The sequence below is a fragment of the Hippocampus bargibanti genome, linkage group LG05 (genome assembly GCF_051943395.1).
Source record: "Hippocampus bargibanti isolate YZ-2025 linkage group LG05, ASM5194339v1, whole genome shotgun sequence".
NCBI classification, from domain to species: Eukaryota; Metazoa; Chordata; class Actinopteri; order Syngnathiformes; family Syngnathidae; genus Hippocampus; species Hippocampus bargibanti.
This window is the reverse complement of record NC_142738.1, coordinates 13,496,203-13,515,843: the sequence shown is the minus strand read 5'-3', so window position 1 is coordinate 13,515,843 and position 19,641 is coordinate 13,496,203. Positions and strand designations below refer to the sequence as shown.

The 19,641-nt window shown below is 47.3% G+C and overlaps 1 protein-coding gene across 1 annotated transcript; it reads left to right on the top strand.

Moving 5' to 3' along the window:
* Positions 1–970: 970 nt before the first annotated feature.
* LOC148897998 (axonemal dynein light intermediate polypeptide 1-like) lies at positions 971–15,017 on the top strand. Its single transcript, XM_088996859.1, has 6 exons — positions 971–1,176; positions 2,189–2,325; positions 2,397–2,566; positions 5,504–5,682; positions 13,123–13,287; positions 13,372–15,017. The coding sequence occupies exons 1-6, from the start codon at positions 1,096–1,098 to the stop codon at positions 13,402–13,404; spliced, it is 765 nt and encodes a 254-aa protein (XP_088852985.1). The 5' UTR covers positions 971–1,095; the 3' UTR covers positions 13,405–15,017.
* Positions 15,018–19,641: the final 4,624 nt, after the last annotated feature.

Genomic DNA, 19,641 nt, shown 5'->3' with positions numbered 1-19,641 from the left:
CTGATATTTTAGGCCAGCAGAGAAGGCCTTGCAGGCCCCGACGGTCCACCATTGATCCAACCATTGTATTGCTTGTTCTGCTGCGTTTGCATTATCTTTCGCATCACTGTATACAATACAGTACAATGTATACACTATACACTATTGGGTAATAATAAATAATAATAATACATTTTATTTCTCAGCGCCTTTCAAAACTCTCAAGGACACTTTACAGTCACGGGATAATAACTTTTTTTCTGCGGGTGAGCAGCGGCAGCCATTCGCGCCAGCTTCACTCAACCCGGAAGTAAGAGTATTTAAAACCTCAGAAGATGGAACACACTGATTCGAAAGGAAAATAGTACATACAACATATTTCGTGGTATCTAAATCCAATTTCCCAAAATGTACAATTGACAAAAAACACCCAGGAGAAGCATTTTCCCGGAACTTTTATAACCGTTAATTATATGGTTTCCTGTGAGTGTGCTTAATGTGTTGTAAACTGATCGAGTTGTACACAAATGTTATGGGCAATCTGGAGCTGACCTTCTCGCTCGATGCACCATCGTGCAAATTGTCGGATACTTGCAACGCAAACTTCGCAAACATAGAAACAATTACAAATAGCACCTTCGCCGAGCTGTTTCCCGACAAAATTATACAGAAGCTGGTAAATTGCTAAAATGACGTATCAAATCGTAGGTAACAATGACAAAACAAAAAGAGACCCCTTCACGCTCAATCGGTCACCGCTATTTGACGTCTTTATTTTCAGACCTTTCTCACGGGCTCGACAAGAAAGCCTGCAAAAGGATGAATATTTATCAACGTATTATATTGCATAATTATGATTGAAAATACCAGCTCGCCGCGTCATGGTCTCCGGGGATTAGTGATGACATCGCGTAACATCTCGTAGGGGAAACAATTTCAAACACTCCTCCCACGAGTTTAATGACAAGGGTGACGCGTATAAACGAGGGCGAGGTGACAGGATGAGAAAAACGGAATGGACAGTTTTGACTACACTCACATATGTCTTCATGAAGCCGAGCGGGGGTCAAGGATTTCCCCTATAGAAGAGTTATTTTATTATTTTTTTAAGGCAACATGTTCGAACCTCCCGAGACTCTGCTGAAATATGAGAGCCCCGTTTTAATCAGTAAAACCACCGACAAGAAGTGTTCGAAGGTAAGTTTCGTGACACTTTGCGCAATAAATCAGAGGTGGGGAAAGTACTCACATTTTGTACTTAATGGATGCATATACATGTATGTATTTCCCTTCTCAGTATGAGCATGAAGTTTAATAATATATATATATATGTATATGTATATGTCAAATCTCAGATTCTTGTATTTAAAGAGGGGGGTTAAAAGTAGAGGTATTAAACTTAAACTGAAAAGAAAAACACAGAATGAAATGTAGTATTTAAGTAAAAAATAAAATAATTTTTACTTTTAATTAAAGTCAGCATATTTTGAGGAGATGGCACAGTGGGGAGAACGGCATACAACATTGTTTAAATAGTCCTTATTAAACTTCATGCTCATACTGAGAAGGGAAATACATACATGTATATGCATCCATTAATTGAGCTGCCTCTACTCATATGAGGGTTGTGAGTGAGTGTGCTGGACCTAATCCTAGCTAACGTTAGACCGAAAGGTGTTTCCAACATGTCGGTACAATTAAGATTACCCCATTAATTTAGCATGCATTTAATTGGCATGCAAGAGGAAACCAGAGAACTGAAAGAAAAATCACACAAGCACTGGAAGAACATGCAGACTCCACACAGGAAGGAGCATGGAATCAAACTCTGGATGTCTGTACTGCTAGGTGGACGTGTTGATTTATGTGGCACATATACCGTATACTACATTCATTCATTCATCCATCTATCCATTTTCTAGTCCGGCTATCCTCATAAATTTCCACGGTGGGCTACAGCCTATCCTAGCTCTCTTGTGGCTATTGGTGGGGTACAAACCGAAATGTAGCCAATAACAAGTTACACATAGACAAACCTTAACTATGAACACTCACAATCACACCAAGGACAATTTAGAGTGATCAATTCACCTATCGTTCTTGATCTTGGAATGTGAGACGAAACCGGAGTACATGGAGAAAATCCATGCAGACACGGGGAGAACATGCAAACTTAAACCAATCAGGCAATGTAATGTGCTATTTACAGGGGGGGCGTCCTTTTAAAGTCAGCAACCAACCACATGCCGACTCCCCGGTGCCTCCACCACCAAAACCCAAATCCTCTGCTACTGAAGCCCCGAGGCAGCAAAATGATGACATACTCAACCTCATCTTTCCACCCAGGTACTATGTGCGGCGATGCTTTTCACGTCATGTCACTCAAGTAATTCAACAACATTCTCTTGCCATGCCAGGGAATGGATGGAGGGAAACCAGCTGTGGGTGCAGCAAGTATCCAGTGCACCGTGCACGCGAGCGGACGTGGTAAACCTCGAGGAGCTCCTGGACAGAAAGCTGCAGCAAAGACGGGCCATAGAGACAGGAATATGCCCTGTCCGAAGAGAGCTTTATACCCAGTGCTTTGGTAAGGAAACTAGTAGAAAGAGATGCAAATACATGCCATGAGGTGGACAATGAATAAGTAATGATTATGACTATAAAAAGAGTATCCCCGATGCCAACATCAATGAAGAAAACAATTGTTTTAGGACAGGGAGACCTTGAGTCTCACTGGGCACTGGGGCATCAAATAGCTAAAAGTGTGTTCAATTCTTTGCCAAGACAGTTGGGGAGGCGATATGGGCTAATTCGTTCAGGGGCTAACTGGAGAGCAGTTGGTGTGCCGGTTAGAGCACAGATATGAAGAGACGTGTGTTCAAGGGCGTGTTTGAATACTTTTACGAGGGAAAATCAATGATACAGACAAATACAAACAGTAGGGTAGATGTTGGGATGAAAGGGAGTGAATAGATGATTGGGTAGGGATAAATGAAGGCTTTGGATAAGGAGGACCACTGAAGAGGGACATTCGGGGGTTCTGTACCCTGAGGTTGAGTGAGAAGGTTTCTTCAGCCGTCATCTGTACTTTTTTGAAGGTGTCGGACGTTTCGCTTCTTATCCAAGATGTTTCTTCAGCGAACTAAAGTCTTACTGGTAGTATCGGCCCTATATATATATCCCTAATGTCCAGACATGGCGGCACCGGACACGCTATGATAGGTCCCTACTCTCAGGTTGGGTGGAGCAGTGTTTGCCCCACTCCCTCCGGGATCACCTCATCAGCATTTCTAATGTTGCCTAACCTGTTTTGCCTAAGCAGGCTATTGTATGAACGATCCAAATTTAACCTCACCCCACCAGACCGGTTTAATGAAGGATTTAGTTGTTTTATGATCACTTCTTTTACTCCCATTTCAAACCATCTATGTTCTTTTGCTAAGATTTTAAGCTCATTGTCGTCAAATGAGTGGTTGCTAGCTTTAAGGTGCAAATGTACTGCCGATTGAGGCCCACTAGTATTATCCCTGCGATGTTGATAGTCTTTTTTTTGAGAATTTGTTGAATCTCCCCAATGTACTGCTCTTAACAATTTTCATTCTTACAATGTATTGAATAAACTACATTACTTTGTTTTTCATTTGGCAGCCTATCTTTTGGATGCACTAATTTTTGCCTTACCGTGTTTATCGGTTTGAAATAAGTAGGAATTTTGTGTTGCCAAAGGACTCTTTGTAGTTTTTCAGAAACTCCTGCAATGTAAGGTACTGCTACTCCTCTCCTTTTTGTATCTTGAGAATTTTTGGTTTCATTCCCTATTCTTTCTTTCTGACATTTGTTGAATGACCATTGAGGGTACCCACAGTTTGTGAGTGCTCTCCTGATATGTTTTGACTCATTTTCTGTACCTTCAACGCTTGTTGGTATTAGTTTAGCCCTATGCTGGAGGGTTCTGATAACTCCTAGTTTGTATTGTAAAGGGTGGTTTAAAATCAAAAGGTAAGTATTGGTCAGTGTGCGTAGCCTTAAAGAGTTTGATGGTTCTCTTTATTTGTAAGTAGGTTCGTTGTCAGATCTCCCAGGCAGGTGATGCGCAGAACTTGATCGCGGCGTGGAGTTGAGCAAGTCACGCTGTGATGTCCGTGCCTTTGCGGGGCTTTGCAAGTCTCTTTGAGTCTGTGAGTCCGAGATGAGTCTGAGATGATTCTGCCCCGTGGTTCGCCCAATCTCTCTGTCCCGCGACAGCTCCTTTTATACAATTTTCAAGCGTGTGCTATGCGTCAGGGTGAGACGCACATCAAGGAGATCAAGGAATTGAAAGACATGAAAGGGTTGAAAGGCGCACTTCAAAATCATACACACGTGTGAGGCCACAGCCTTCCTAGAGACTTCTGTTTTTAGCGCTCTGTCCTCTTTTATAATTACTTTACAATCCAAGAAGGCTAGTTGGTTCTCTTTAATGTCCTCACGAGTAAATTTAATGTTGATGTCTACCGAGTTGAGGTGATCTGTGAAGGATTGAATTTCTAGTTAATTATGACAAAAGTATCGTCCACATATCTAAACCAGTGTCTAGGTTTTGTCCCCGGGAAGAATGTGAGGGCCTGTTTCTCCATCTCTTCCATGTACAGATTAGCCACTATGGGTGAAACTGGTGAGCCCATAGCACAACCATGAATTTGTTTGTAAAATTTCTCCTTAAATTGAGGTTGATTGTTTTGGTCATGAACTCAATGGTTGAGGAATAGCAGACGAGGTAAGTGGGACGAAGGAGGTTTACGGGACGATGGAGTTAATGTCGAGCACAATGGACGAAATGGACTTCAGCCGGCGACTGTGCTTGATCACTGCCAGGACTCTCAATACTGATGGCTTTCCACGTACCCTCAGTCATGACAGGCAGCCCCCCTAATTTCTAAAAGTACTCCCAACATCTTTCGAAGTTTGCCCTTCACCAGGAAATTGCCAAATCCAAAAAGCAGGATGCTTGCGTTCACAAGTCCAGCATTTTCCAAATCCTTGATGGGTAGAATTACCATACACAAGGATCCTCTACTTCTCTGTGTCCTTCATGTACCAGGCCGCAAATGTTCTGTCAGGACCGGAGGGCTCACTTCTACTTATTTGGTTGATTGCATTGAGAAACCACTTGATGAAGCGTAGCCCTTTTTAAGAGCCAGAAGAGTCTTGGGTGAATGAGTTGTTCAGACATCCAACTCACAGTTTTGAGATTGGGGGTTCAAATCTGCAACCCGACCTTCTTGGATCAAGTTTACATGTTCTCCCTATGTAGGTTTTCTCCTGACTACTTTGACCTCCCATCTTCTTAAAAAAATGTATGTTCATTTAAAAACTGCCTTTTCTCTCTCTGTATATTTTTAATTATGGTACGAATCTGAAGGCATGCAACTCTAAATTTTGTCTTATCAAAACAAAGATGTCTTGAGTTTTTGAAATGTTCGCAGGTTGAATCGATTTCTGATAAGAGGGCTGTGTCATAATTACAGCTGCTTTCTGTGTATAGATGAGCTGATCAGGCAGGTGACCATTAACTGCGCAGAGCGTGGTCACTTGTTGTTGCGGGTCCGAGATGAGATCCAGATGACCATTGCCGCTTACCAGACCTTTTACGAGAGCAGTGTGGTTTTTGGCATGAGGAAAGCTCTGCAGGCTGAGCAGGACAAGGTGGACATGGAAAAAAAAGTAAGGACCATTTCTTTTCCTTTCAGCAATCAAGTAATCCTGCATTTTTTATTTGAGAAAGTTGATATAATGGTGAACTTGTTGAGGAGTGAAATAAAAGGAGAAATAAATAAATAAATAGGTAAATACATAATTACATACATACATATATAAATAAATACATGAATAAATAAATAATCACAAATAAATAAATAAATAAATACGTACATAACTTGATGGCCCATAGTTTGAGCGTGTATGAAGTAATGCAGCGTCACAGTGGATTAAAAAAATAAGAGCGCAACTAAGATAAAGCCAGACTGCCTTCAAGGGAAAGTCAACTTCTGTGGTCTCTGTGTTTAATTGATCGAACTATTTTATATGCACATTCTTAAACATCCAATGTTACTTATCTTCAAATCATTTGTATTTGTTTCTCTCTCTCTGTATATATATATATATATATATATATATATATATATATATATATATATATATATATATATATATATATATATATATATATATATATATATCCATATAAAATGGATATATATATATATATATATATATATATATATATATATCCATTTTCCGTACCGCTTATTCCTGCTTAGGGTCGCGGGGGGTGCTGGAGCCTATCTCAGCTGTCTTCGGGAACAAGGCGAGGGACACCCTGAATTGGTTGCCAGCCAATCGCAGGGCACACAAAGACGTACAACAGTTACTCTCACACTCACACCTAAGGACAATTTAGAGTGTTCAATCTGCCTGCCATGCATGTTTTTGGGATGTGGGAGGAAACCGGAGGACCCGGAGAAAACCCACACGGGCCCGGGGAGAACATGCAAACTCCACACAGGGAGGCCGGGGTGGGACGCGAACCGGCGACCTCTGCACTGTGAAGCCGGTGTGTTAACCACTCGACTACCGAGCCGCCTATACAGTGAGACCTCAACTTACAAACACCTTATCTTACAAACTTTTCGTCTTAAAAACGTCAAATTTATGAAAATTAAACCTTATAATAAGCACTATTTTCATAATACACATCCACCACGGCTGGCGGAGTGATCTTCATCACTCGGGACCGCTACATCCACGACAACGGTTTTCCTTTCCCCTTTATCTATGACCACGATATCTGGTTGGTTGGCCATTACCATCTTGTCAGTCTGTATCTGGAAGTCCCACAGCATCTTTGCTCGGTCATTCTCCACCACCTTGGGAGGTGTTTCCCATTTTGACCTTGGGGTTTCCAGTCCATACTCCGCACAGATGTTTTGATAGACTATCAGAATCAGAATCAGAATACCTTTATTCGTCCCGCAATGGGGAAATTTGCAGTCCACAGCAGCAATTGAAGAGGGATGGGGTTGGGGTGGGAGTGAAAGGATAGAAAACAAGATATTCTAAGCATAACAAAATAAAAATGTCAACTGTATACTGTGCAAATGTAGATGTGCAAAAACCGTTCTATAAACAAGACTGTACATAGTGCAGAATCAAGAAATGCATTTAGATATATTGCAACAACCCATATTTACAGGTGTCCAGTTTTTTTTTTTTTTTTTTTTTTCACATGTGATCATTGGGAATTGTGAAGCCTGACAGCAGTCGGTAGGAACGAGCGGCGGTACCTCTCCTTCTTGCAGCGCGGGTGTAATAGTCTCTGGCTAAAGGAGCTACCCAGAGCTGTCAGGATGGGCAGGAGGGGGTGGGAGGGGCTGTCCGTCATAGCTTTTAGTTTAGCTAGCGTCCGTCTGTTGCCCACCTCCTCTAGAGAGTCCAGCGAGCAGCCCACGACAGAACTGGCCCGCTTGACAAAGCGCTCCAGTCTTTTTCTGTCCCGGGTGGTGATGCTGCCTGACCAGCAGACAATGCCATAGTGGATGGCTGATGCCACCACAGAGTCATAGAAAGTCTTTAGGAGTGACCCCTGAACTCCAAAAGACCTCAGTTTCCTGAGGAGGAAGAGGCGACTCTGTCCCTTTTTGATTAGGGCATCCGTGTTTGTTGTCCAGTCCAGTTTATTGTTTAGAGTAACACCCAGGTACTTGTAGGAGGTCACCCTCTCAATGTCCGAACCCTGGATGTTCAATGGTGCAGGTGACGATTGTTTCCTGCAGAAATCCACCACCAGCTCCTTGGTTTTGCCGGTGTTGATCTGGAGGTGATTCTGCTGGCACCAGTCCACAAAGTCCTTTGTCAGTCCCCTGTACTCCCTATCGTCTCCCTCTGTAATGAGGCCGACAATAGCTGAGTCGTCAGAGAACTTCTGAAGGTGGCAGGTTGGGGTGTTGTAGTTGAAGTCCGAGGTGTAGAGGGTGAAGAGGAATGGAGCCAGGACTGTTCCCTGCGGCGCTCCGGTGCTGCAGAGAAGCCTGTCCGACTCACAGTTCTTTACCCTCACGTACTGTGGCCTGTTTGTGAGGTAGTCTGTAATCCAGGATGTGAGGTGATGGTCGACTCCGGCATGCTGCAGTTTGTCCCCCAGTAGACTTGGCTGGATGGTGTTGAAGGCACTGGAGAAATCGAAGAATGTGATCCTCACCGTGCTCCCAGCATTCTCCAGGTGCAGCAACGCCGTATGGAGGAGGTAGATGATGGCATCCTCCACACCGATGCTGGGCTGGTAGGCAAACTGCAGCGGGTCCAGCGATGAGCTTGCCAGCGGTCGCAGGTGGGCGAGGACGAGTCTCTCCAGCGTCTTCATCAGGTGAGACGTCAGCGCCACCGGTCTGTAGCTGTTGAGCTCTTTGGGGTTGGCAATCTTGGGCACTGGGACCAGGCATGACGTTTTCCACAGCTGTGGAACTCTGCCCAGCTTCAGGCTCAGGTTGAACAAGTGCTGGACAATGTCACACAGCTGGTCGGAGCAGGTCTTGAGGAGTCGGGAACTGATGTCATCCGGACCTGCTGCCTTCCTCACCTGCATCCTCCTCAGTTGGTTCCTCACCTGCGCAGTTGTGACAGACAGGCAGGAACCAGGAGGCAGAGTGGCGGCTGAGGGTGTGGCAACGGTTGGGAGGGCAGATGTTGGTTGTGGAGAGCTGGTCGTGAGAGGGGGCAGGGAGGGTAAGGCCACAGTGAGAGTTGGTGCAGGTGCAGCTACAGGTGAAGTTGACGGTGGGCCGGGGGCGGCTGGCGTCTTGTCAAACCGATTGAAAAAGCGGTTGAGTTCATCTGCCCAGTCCTTGTCTTTTTCGTTCAATGTCACTGGGCTTTTGTGGCCTGAGATGTTTTTCAGGCCCTTCCAGACACCAGCGACATTGCTGGCTTGCAGCTGCTCCTCCATTTTCATCCTGTAGGCCTTCTTCCCCTCTCTGATCTTCCTCCTCAGTTGTATCTGCACGGCCTTCAGTTCCTCTCTGTTGCCCGACACAAAAGCCCTTTTCTTCTCCTTCAGGAGGACTTTTATGTCGGGATTAATCCATGGTTTGTTGTTGGCAAAACACCGCACAGTCCTGGTGGGTACGGTGTTTTGTTCACAAAAGTTAATGTAGTCTGTGATGGTGTTGGTGAGTGAGTCAATGTCTTCCCCATGAATCTCAGTAAAGAGCTCCCACCTGGTTGAATCAAAACAGTCCCGCAGAGCTTCTTCAGCTTCTGTGGACCATCTTTTGATCGTGCGGGTCACAGCTGGTTGCCTCTGGACAAGGGGTTTGTACACAGGCTGGAGATAAACCATATTGTGGTCTGCTCTTCCGAGAGGGGGGAGGGGGGAGGGTTTGTATGCATCCTTGGCGTTTGAATAAAATAGGTCCAATATGTTATTGTCTCTGGTGGCACAAGTTACATACTGTGTGAATGTTGGGAGGGAGAATTTCAGGGAAATGTGATTGAAGTCCCCTGAGATGATAAACAAGGCGTTGGGGGACTGGGTTTGCAGCTTGTTTACAACAGATATGAGGGCATCTATGCCAGCCACCTGGTTATGGCGCTCCATGTAGGCTTTCCCTGCCAGCATCTTACACCCTGCAGTTATGTGTTGGATTGTCTCAGGCGCCTCTTTACACAACCTACACCTTGGGTCTTGTCTGGTGTGGTATATCCCCGCCTCGATGGCTCTGGTGTTCAGGGCCTGCTCTTGGGCAGCCAGGATGAGTGCCTCTGTGCTGTGCTTTAGGCCAGCCCTCTCTAGCCACTGATAGGACTTCTTGAGATCAGCCACTTCTGCTATGGTTAAGTGGTACATCCCGTGTAGGGGCTTTTCCTCCCATGATTGTCCCTCATCCAGCACCTCAACCTCTGTTCCCCATTGTCTGAGACATTCCCTGAGTACATCATCCGTTGGAGCCTTCTCTTTGATGTATTCATGGAGCTTGGATGTTTCATCCTGGACAGTGGCTCTCACACTCACAAGTCCCCGGCCTCCTTCCTTACGGCTTGTGTACAGTCTCAGGGTGCTGGACTTGGGATGGAACCCTCTATGCATACTGAGGAGTTTTCGGGTCTTAACATCCGTGGTCTGGATCTCTTCCTTTGGCCACCTTATTATTCCTGCATGGTATCTGATCACTGGCAGGGAATAGCTGTTTATTGCCCGGGTCTTGTTCTTGCCATTGAGCTCGCTTCTGAGGACTTGCTTCACCCGCTGGAGGTATTTGGTCGTAGCTGCTTTCCTTGTTGATATATACATATATCAGTGACGTGCGGTGAGGTTCATGGCTGGTGAGGCACTGACGTCATCATAGTCAGATTTACAAACATATGAACTCTACAGAGTAGTTTATTCACCATTTGATTGGCAACAGTTAACGTATTTTGTTTAAAATTTCATGTCAGCATTCTTTATATATACAAACTGTAGCATAGAAAAAAATAATTAAAAAACGTTTTTATCGTGTTACCTTTACTTGTAAATGAAGTCCTGCGCCGCTCCTTCTGAAGAAAGGCATCGATAACTTCTTTGTAGAAGCCTTCCTTATCTTTCTTCAGTTTTAAAAGTCTCTCTGTCTCAACGGAGATCACTGCCAGTGAAGAAAGTCGTCCTTGATCAGTCCTGTTCCGACTGAATGTTTTCAGTGCTGAGAATGACAATCTCGTCTACTTCGACAGCAACAAATGGGGCTGCACCGATCTCCTTTTTAATGTCATTTCTAATGACATCACCAACTGCTTCAATTAATTCGTTCTGTATTCTGTTTCACAGGCTAGAAAATACAGTGGATGTCCCAAAATGACTCGCGAGCCTGTCATCTTTCTCAGCGAAAGCATGTAATAGTTCAACATAGTTGCCACGATTAGCAGAGCCTTTACTTTCATCATTTCCACGAAATGCCAGCTGTTGTTTGGCAAGAAAGCAGGTGGCGTTGATGAGATCTTCTAAAATCTCCCCGTTCTCCTTTACCTTAGCATTGTGGATGCTGATGTTGAGTCTTCGCTCATTTTTGATGAGGCTCCGTTGTAAATTTTTCAGGTCGCAATATCCCATTTGGGTACAGACATTGTCACAAGTTGAGAATAGAAGGCAGGAAAAGCAGAAAAGGCGGTTTCTTGCTGGACATCCACACAGCCAGCCTTTTCGTGTGTACCAGTCCGCCTGAAAAGAGCGAGTATTGTGTCCCGTTGTCTGAAGCAAACCTTTTAGCTCTGGTGTTGGTCTTCCTTTAATTATTACCTCCTGCTTCGATTGAAAGTCCAGTTTTGAAAATTCTTTCAATTTAGATATGTAATCCTCCATTCTGAAAGTGAGGCCAAGCAACACAAAAAAATGACTACAGGGTTGCACTTTACTTGCTAACTGTTTACTGTAGCTTTCTGTCTCTAATTCTATTATTCTGCAGCCGTGGAGTCGGAAGTATCTCTGGAATCACAAGCGCCCCCTGTCATGAGGCGGGAGAACTGTTTGCCTCACCTACGCACAGCGTTTTGATAAAAATAAAACAAAATAAACACTGTAGTACAGTGTTTATAATGTACAATGACTCTACATTATATACACCAGCTAAACTGTAGAAATTTAGTTCATATACTAAACGTGTTTGAACGCTTTAATAGCGATATGCAGAAGGACAGCAATGCGGTCTCACTGCAGAGCAAGCCAGCACAGTAAGCATAGTGATTGCGCAATCCATGGTGAGGATCAGCCGGCTGGTGCCTCACTGCTCGTCTCTACTTAGTATTTGAACGGTAAATGTGAAAATTCATCGATTTTGAAAAAAATCCTAAAACGGTGAAGTTAAATGGACAAGAACTTTAAAGTACAAATCACTAAATAAATATAACTGTTTAATTTATTTTTTCATTTGATATTTCCATGACAGCTTTCCATGATGACAGGTGAGGCACTGCCTCACCTGCCTCCCCTGACTGCACGTCACTGATATATATATATATATATATATATATACAGTAAAGTCTCGTTATATCGATATTCAAGGGAGTCCGAAAAAATATCGATATAACCGGGACTATCGATATATCCGACCCTGTTTGCATGTAATTTTCTCCGTGCGTGCATAGAAATAGTATCAATATAACCGGGACTATCGATATATCCGATATCGATATAACGAGACTTTACTGTATATATATATATATATATATATATATATATATATATATATATATATATATATATATATATATATATCGTGGTCATAGATAAAGGGGAAAGGAAAGCCGTTGTCGTGGATGTAGCGGTCCCGAGTGACGGGAACATCAGAAAGAAGGAACATGAGAAAATCGAGAAATACCAAGGGCTCAGAGAGGAGCTGGAGAGAGCCTGGAAGGTAAAGGTGAGAGTCGTGCCTGTGGTGGTCGGAGCACTTGGGGCAGTGACCCCCAAACTCGACGAGTGGTTGCAACAGATCCCGGGAACAACATCGGATATCTCGGTCCAGAAAAGCGCAGTGCTGGGAACAGCACGGATACTGCGCAGAACCCTCAAGCTTCCTGGCCTCTGGTAGAGGACCCGAGCTGAAATGACAGACACCACCCACGGTGGGTGAGATGAGGATTTTTTATATATATATATATATATATATATATATATATATATATATATATATATATATATATGTGTGTGTGTGTGTGTGTGTGTGTGTGTGTGTGTGTGTGTGTGTGTGTGTGTGTGTGTGTGTGTGTGTGTGTAAAATGTGTGTATGTACTTTATCTTTTACCCTTACGTATTTGTAGTGTGGACCGTATTCAATCATTCTTATTTCAGTCTAATCATATTTCACCCTTCTATAACTTAGCTGATAGGCCCCTTTTGAAATGATGTCATCTCAAGTGGGGGGAGACCAGAAGCTTCTCCCTAAATGGCCTGCCTACCTCTACCTCACAATGTCTCTCCTGTCCAAGCTTAAAATAAATAATAATAAACCTTACACCCAATAAATGCCTGGCAGCTGTTGTGCCTGACAAAATCATCTTTTGATGTGAGATGTATAAAATCTTAGCAGCATCTCTTCAATTGATATGTGATTTCATGTAGACTCTTGTTCTTCATAGATAGCGTTGCTGGAGCAGCAGAAAGAAGAGCTGCAGAAAGAGTTGCGTGACGAAAAGGCCAAATGTGATGCCATTGAAAAGACTGAAGAAGAAAAACACGAGGTTCAGGAAAAGAAATACACGGAGCAAATTCAGTTCCTTAAAAGAACCAACCAGCAGCTTAAGGTGATTATGAATCAAACTAGCATTTATATCGATCGTGCGAATTGAAACTGCAACATTTTTGTCTTTTCATTTTGTTCCATTTAGGTTCAGCTGGAGGGGGTCGTGACACCAAAATAACTTCACATTAGACATTTTACTTTAGAAATTGTCACTCTTTTTTATGAATGAAATTTAATATTTCCATATTAAATGTATTTTCTAAAGAATAGGTAAGAGTAATTATTTGGGCCCAGGTGTTTTTATTTGATGGATTGCCACTCACCATGCCCAGAAATTCCTCAATTCATGCAAAATACAGAAGTGCATGTATTCTAGGTGACCCCAACACTTAGCCCGGAAAACTCACTCCGTAGTACTCCCTTGAAACTTATAAATATTTGCCTAGTTTGGCATATATTGGTTGGATGTATTAGGGCGCTGTACGTTAAAAAAGTTCCCAGAACAATACCCAGAATTAAATAGTAAACCAGCAATTTTGGTTCCCAAAGCTCTTAATTTGATGAGCTTCAACTTGTGAATTTTCAAATGAGCCCGTATCCGAAAGCAAATTAGTCAAGCTTTTTTTGTCCACACGTGCCTGAAAATGAATAGGAAGTCATCCATTTTGGATTGCAACATGTATTTTGGAGCAAATTCCAGTGTTCGTATTTTTTCTCACTCTCCACCAATTGCCTACAAGCAGTCGCAATTGTAATAGATCAATGGATAATAACCTGCCAAGCTTTTTTGACAAGGCCACGTAATGTGGCAAGCATAAATGTTTGATGAGTCTTACAAAAAGATACTAAAAGCCCCAATATTGAATTTGAAATGGCAGACGTTTGACTTTGTTTTTATATTTGAATGCAGCATCGCAACATGAGTCACAACGAAAGGATCTCGAAGTCATTGATCACATTATGGAGAGTTTCACCATAAGCTTCATGAGGTGTGTCTCAAAAACAAATAGGTTCAGGCAGAGGTTGTTTGCCAAAACACACCTACAAAATAAAACCTTTTGAATCAGAATCAGAAAGCCTTTAATAGTACCACAATGGGGAAATTTGCAATCCACAGCAGCAAAACTGGAAGTCAAAATATAAACAAAGTATTCTATTCACAAAAGAAAATGTCAGGAGACCAAAATGTACAACTGCACAAAAGTTTCATAAAAAGAACAGCATAGCACAAAGTATAAAAATAAATACAAGTATAAAAAGCATATTTGAAATATATAACTAGTGACTTGGCATAAGGTGGCTGTGGTTTTTACAATGCATGAGTTCAGGGTTTTGTTTTTTTACGTGCTTATTGAGAAGCCTGACAGCACTCAGTAAGAACGGGCGGCGATATTTCTCCTTGCGGTGCTGGTGTAACTGTCTGTGGCTGAAAGAGCTACCCAGTGCTGTCAGGGTGGGCAGCAGGGAGTGGGGGGCTGTCCATAGCTTTTAGTTTAGGTAGGGTCCGTCTGGTGCCCACTTCCTCGAGAAAGTCCAGCGAGCAGCGTAGGACAGAACTGGCCCTCTTAACCAGGCACTCCAGTCTTTTTCTGTCCTGGGTGGTGATGCTGCCTGACCAGCAGACAATTCCATACTGGATGGCTGAAGCGACCACAGAGTCATAGAAAGTCTTCAGGAATGACCCCGGAACCCCAAAAGACCTTAGCTTCCTGAGTAGGAAGAGGCGACTTTGTCCCTTTATATCACTTTTTGGTATTTCAACACAAACAATAAAATAATCATTTTCTTCCATGTGCATGTACTCTGGTTGTTTTTTTATTAACACGATTCAAATATCTATTCAGTAGGAACATGCATAAAATTGAAAAGTTTATCCATGCAGGTGCCCTGTGTCACATCTCGTTGCCATCCGGGGCGCGCCCCGCCCCTCCTGTCACCTCCTCCGACATTCTTGGGAGACGGCCCCTCCAATCATCATTCACCTGGGTTCCCACAGCTGATTGTCATTCACTGATTGTGCCTTCTGCCTATATCTGCCTGCCGCTCACCCCCGTCTCTGTCGGAGTATTTTTGGACATTGCCTTTTCCACTTCCGTGTTGCCAGGTCTGCTGTCTTTTAGTTATCTTCCTCCACTCTTCCCTGTTTGTTATTTTTTCATGCGTGCCTCAGTAAAGACTTTTGTATCAGAGTATCTGTCTCGCCGTGTATTTTGGATCCACACTCCCCGCTGTCCTTTCGTCACTCGAGCCCAGCCCTCGAGCCTCGAGTGACGTGACATAATACTCCGACCACCTATGGATCCCGCCGGCGAAGACAGATATCTCGCCGCCCTCACCGAGCAAGCGGAGCGTTCGAGCCAGCTGGCCCGAGCCATCGCGGAAATCAGCCAAATTACCACCAGGCTGGCTCAACGCTTCGAGGCGGCGGAGGCACGCATTTCCGCTCTCACGGCCAAGTCTTCCCCGCCCGTGAGTAGGCACGCTCCCCAATTTCCTCTTCCCTCCCGCTACGCAGGCGAAACCGGGCGCTGCGCTCAGTTTTTAATGCAGTGCACGCTCGTGTTTGAGCAACATCCATACGCCTGCGTTAGCGATGAGGCGAAGGTAGCCTTCATCACCAGCCTGCTCACGGGAGAAGCCGAGACGTGGGTGCTGGCCATCCGAGAATCCCGACCGGAGCTGCGCACCTCGTACCCGGACTTCGTCGCCGAGTTACGCCGGGTTTTCCATCATCCGGTGACGGAGTCCGAAGCGGAGGGGAGACTACTGGACTGCGTCCAAGGGGCCCGTTCAGCCGCGGAATACTCCGTCGACTTCCGCATCCGGGCCGCTGGCAGCGGCTACGGCGACCGAGCGTTGAGGGGGGTGTTTCGTCGCGGATTGAACACCGACCTCAAGGACGAGTTGGCTACCCGCGACGCGGGCACCACCTTCGACGACCTGGTCGCCTTAGTCATCGGCCTGGATCACCGCCTTCGGGAGCGACAGAGGGAGCAGCGCGGCCGACGGCCCAGACAGCCACGCAGCCGGTCCAGATCTCCCACACCCGGCAGCGAGCGTGTGCGGCGCCTGGAGGGATCCCCCGAACCCATGATCATAGGGGGGGGAAACGATCGCCCTACCCCCGGGGCTCGTCGCACCCAAGGCCCCCAGGCGAAGACCTCAGGTCCACGCAAATCCCCGACCAGACGGCGACCACAGCGACCTCTGGAGGTCAAATCCACGACACCAGTTACGCGGTTGGAGCTGGACAGCGAATTAATCGGCCCGTCCAGCTCCCAAACCGTGCGGGCCCTAGTGGACTCGGGGGCCGAAGGGTGCATCATAGACCCCCAGCTGGCGGACTCGTTGGGCTGCCAGCTGATCGATCTCCACCCCCCAAAGGAGATGGTCGACCTGGACGGCAGACTGTTAGCCCGAGTCACCCACCTCACGGCCCCGCTCAAACTCCGGGTCGCGGGGAACCACGTCGAGCACCGCCAATTTTTTGTTATGCCCTCCCGGAATGCGCCGTTGGTATTGGGTCTCCCATGGCTCAATACCCACGACCCGTCAATCTCCTGGGAGGGTCCCACCATTCAGGGCTGGAGCCCCTACTGCTACGCCAACTGCCTACGGTCGGCTACGGCAGGGCGAGACGCCTCCCGCGGTGGACCGCCTGAGGCCATCTGCCTCAAGGGCGTGCCACACTGCTACCACGACCTGCGGGAGGTGTTCAGCAAGGACAACGCCCAATCCCTGCCGCCCCACCGACCGTATGACTGTGCTATTGACTTGCAGCCAGGGGCTCCATTACCGGACTCCAGACTTTTCCACATCTCACAACCGGAACGGGAAGCCCTGAGCACTTACATAGACTCCTCCCTCGCGGCGGGACTCATTCGGCCGTCTCGGTCTCCGCTGGGCGCCGGGTTCTTCTTCATTGACAAGAAGGACGGAACCCTGCGTCCGTGTGTCGATTATCGGAGTCTGAACGACATCACCATCCGTAACAAATACCCCCTCCCCCTCATGGACTCAGCCTTCACGCCCCTTCAATCAGCAACCATTTTTTCCAAATTAGACCTCCGTAGCGCGTACCACTTGGTCCGCATCCGGGAGGGGGATGAATGGAAAACTGCATTTAAGACACCGTTAGGACATTTTGAATATCTGGTGATGCCGTTCGGACTCACGAACGCGCCCACCGTCTTCCAAAATTTGATCAATGATGTGCTCAGGGACTTCCTCAATGTTTTTGTTTTTGTTTATCTTGACGATATCCTCATTTTTTCTCGTTCCGCAGAGGAGCACCGGCAACACGTCCGACGGGTCCTGGCGCGGCTCCTGCAAAACCGGCTCTATGTGAAGGCAGAGAAGTGTGAGTTCCATGTCCGCTCTCTGTCCTTCCTAGGGTTCATCGTGGAGCGGGGGCAGCTCAGGGCCGACCCCACTAAAACCAAAGCGGTGGTGGAATGGCCGATCCCAAAGACGCGGAAACAGCTTCAGCGATTTTTGGGGTTTGCCAACTTCTACCGCCGCTTCATACGCGGGTATAGTCAGAAGGCACTCCCCCTCACTAACCTCACGTCCACCAAGATTCCCTTCAGGTGGACGCCCGATGCTGAGGGGGCATTCAATCGCCTCCGTCTAGCCTTCACCAATCCCCCTGTTCTGCGTCATCCCGACCCGGATCTCCCGTTCACGGTCGAGGTTGACGCATCCGAGTCCGGAGTAGGGGCCGTCCTTTCCCAGCGCTCTCCCACAGACCAGAAGCTACGCCCATGCGCCTTCTTCTCCCGCCGGCTCAGCCCCGCTGAGGCCAACTACGACGTCGGCAACCGGGAACTGCTGGCGGTCGTCCTGGCCCTGCAGGAATGGAGGCACTGGCTTGAGGGAGCGAAACACCCCTTCACCGTCTTCACTGACCATAAGAACCTGGCGGCCATCCGGTCGGCCAAGAGACTGAACTCCCGTCAGGCCCGATGGTCACTCTTCCTCACCCGTTTTAACTTTTCTCTCACCTACTGCCCAGGGTCACAGAACACCAAGCCCGATGCCCTATCCCGCATCCATGAGCCGGCAGAAAAGGAGGAGACCACCACCACCACCAACATTCTGCCGGCCCAGCGCATAGTGGGTGCCCTGAGGTGGGAGGTTGAGAGAAAAGTCCAGCAAGCCCAGGGGACGACCCCCATCCCCAGGGGCTGTCCGAAGGATCGCCTGTTCGTCCCCCCCACTCTTCGCACGGAGGTGCTCGTCTGGGGGCACACCTCCAGGATTGCCTGTCACCCGGGGGTCAACAGGACGATCCAACTCATCGCCCAACGATTCTGGTGGCCGGGGTTCCGGAGGGACATCACCCTCTTCGTGAAGGCCTGCCCGACCTGTGCCTGTGGGAAAGCCTCCCATCAGCCCCCGGCAGGACTCCTCCGGCCGCTACCGGTACCGTCTAGACCCTGGTCCCACATCTCCGTCGACTTCGTGACAGGCCTCCCCCCCTCCCGTGGCAAGACGGTCGTCCTTACTGTTGTGGACCGATTCTCCAAGTCGGCCCACTTCGTCCCGTTAACCAGGTTGCCGTCCGCCATCGAGACGGCTCAACTCCTGGTTAACCACGTCGTCCGTCTCCACGGGATTCCGACGGACATCGTGTCGGACCGGGGACCGCAGTTCGTGTCCAAGGTATGGAAACGTTTCTGTCGGTCCCTAGGGGCATCGGCGAGCCTGTCGTCTGGATACCATCCCCAGACCAACGGACAGACGGAGAGGAAGAACCAGGACCTGGAGGCGGCCCTCCGGTGCGTGTGCCTCCACAACCCGGCGTCGTGGGCCCTGCACCTACCCTGGGTGGAGTACGCCCACAACTCCCTGGTCTCCGCAGCCACAGGTCGGTCCCCATTTATGTCCGCCTGTGGCTATCAGCCGCCCTTGTTTCCCACTCAGGAGGGCCAGGTGGAGGTCCCGTCTATTGAACATCACCTCAGACGGGCCCACCGAGTCTGGAAGGAGACCAGGGACGCCCTGACACGCACCGCATCCCGGAACCAGCGGGTGGCGGACCGTCACCGGAGACAGGCACCCAACTACCAGGTCGGGCAGGAGGTGTGGCTGTCGACGAGGGACCTTAGGCTGGCAGGGTCTTCAGCCAAGCTGGGCCCACGCTTCACGGGTCCCTTCCCCATCGAGGCCATCCTCAGCCCAGTCTCGGTGAGGCTCCGGCTGCCACCCACCATGAGGATCCACCCCGTTTTTCATGTTTCCCTCCTCAAGCCAGTGGAGACCAGCCCCTTAGCCCCCACGCCCGCCCCCCCACCTCCCCCCCGGATATTGGACGACGGACCAGTCTACACCGTGCGGGAGATACTGGACTCCAGGCGCAGGGGCAGAGGAGTGCAGTACCTGGTCGACTGGGAGGGCTATGGACCTGAGGAAC

What these genes read in the sequence shown, in the direction of transcription:
- LOC148897998 (XM_088996859.1), top strand. Translation starts at nt 1,096, where the DNA reads ATGTTCGAACCTCCCGAGACTCTGCTGAAATATGAGAGCCCCGTTTTA. An exon ending in GCTTTATACCCAGTGCTTTG is followed by an intron (nt 2,567 to 5,503) that starts GTAAGGAAACTA and finishes TTCTGTGTATAG; the next exon opens with ATGAGCTGATCAGGCAGGTG. An exon ending in AGGTGGACATGGAAAAAAAA is followed by an intron (nt 5,683 to 13,122) that starts GTAAGGACCATT and finishes TGTTCTTCATAG; the next exon opens with ATAGCGTTGCTGGAGCAGCA.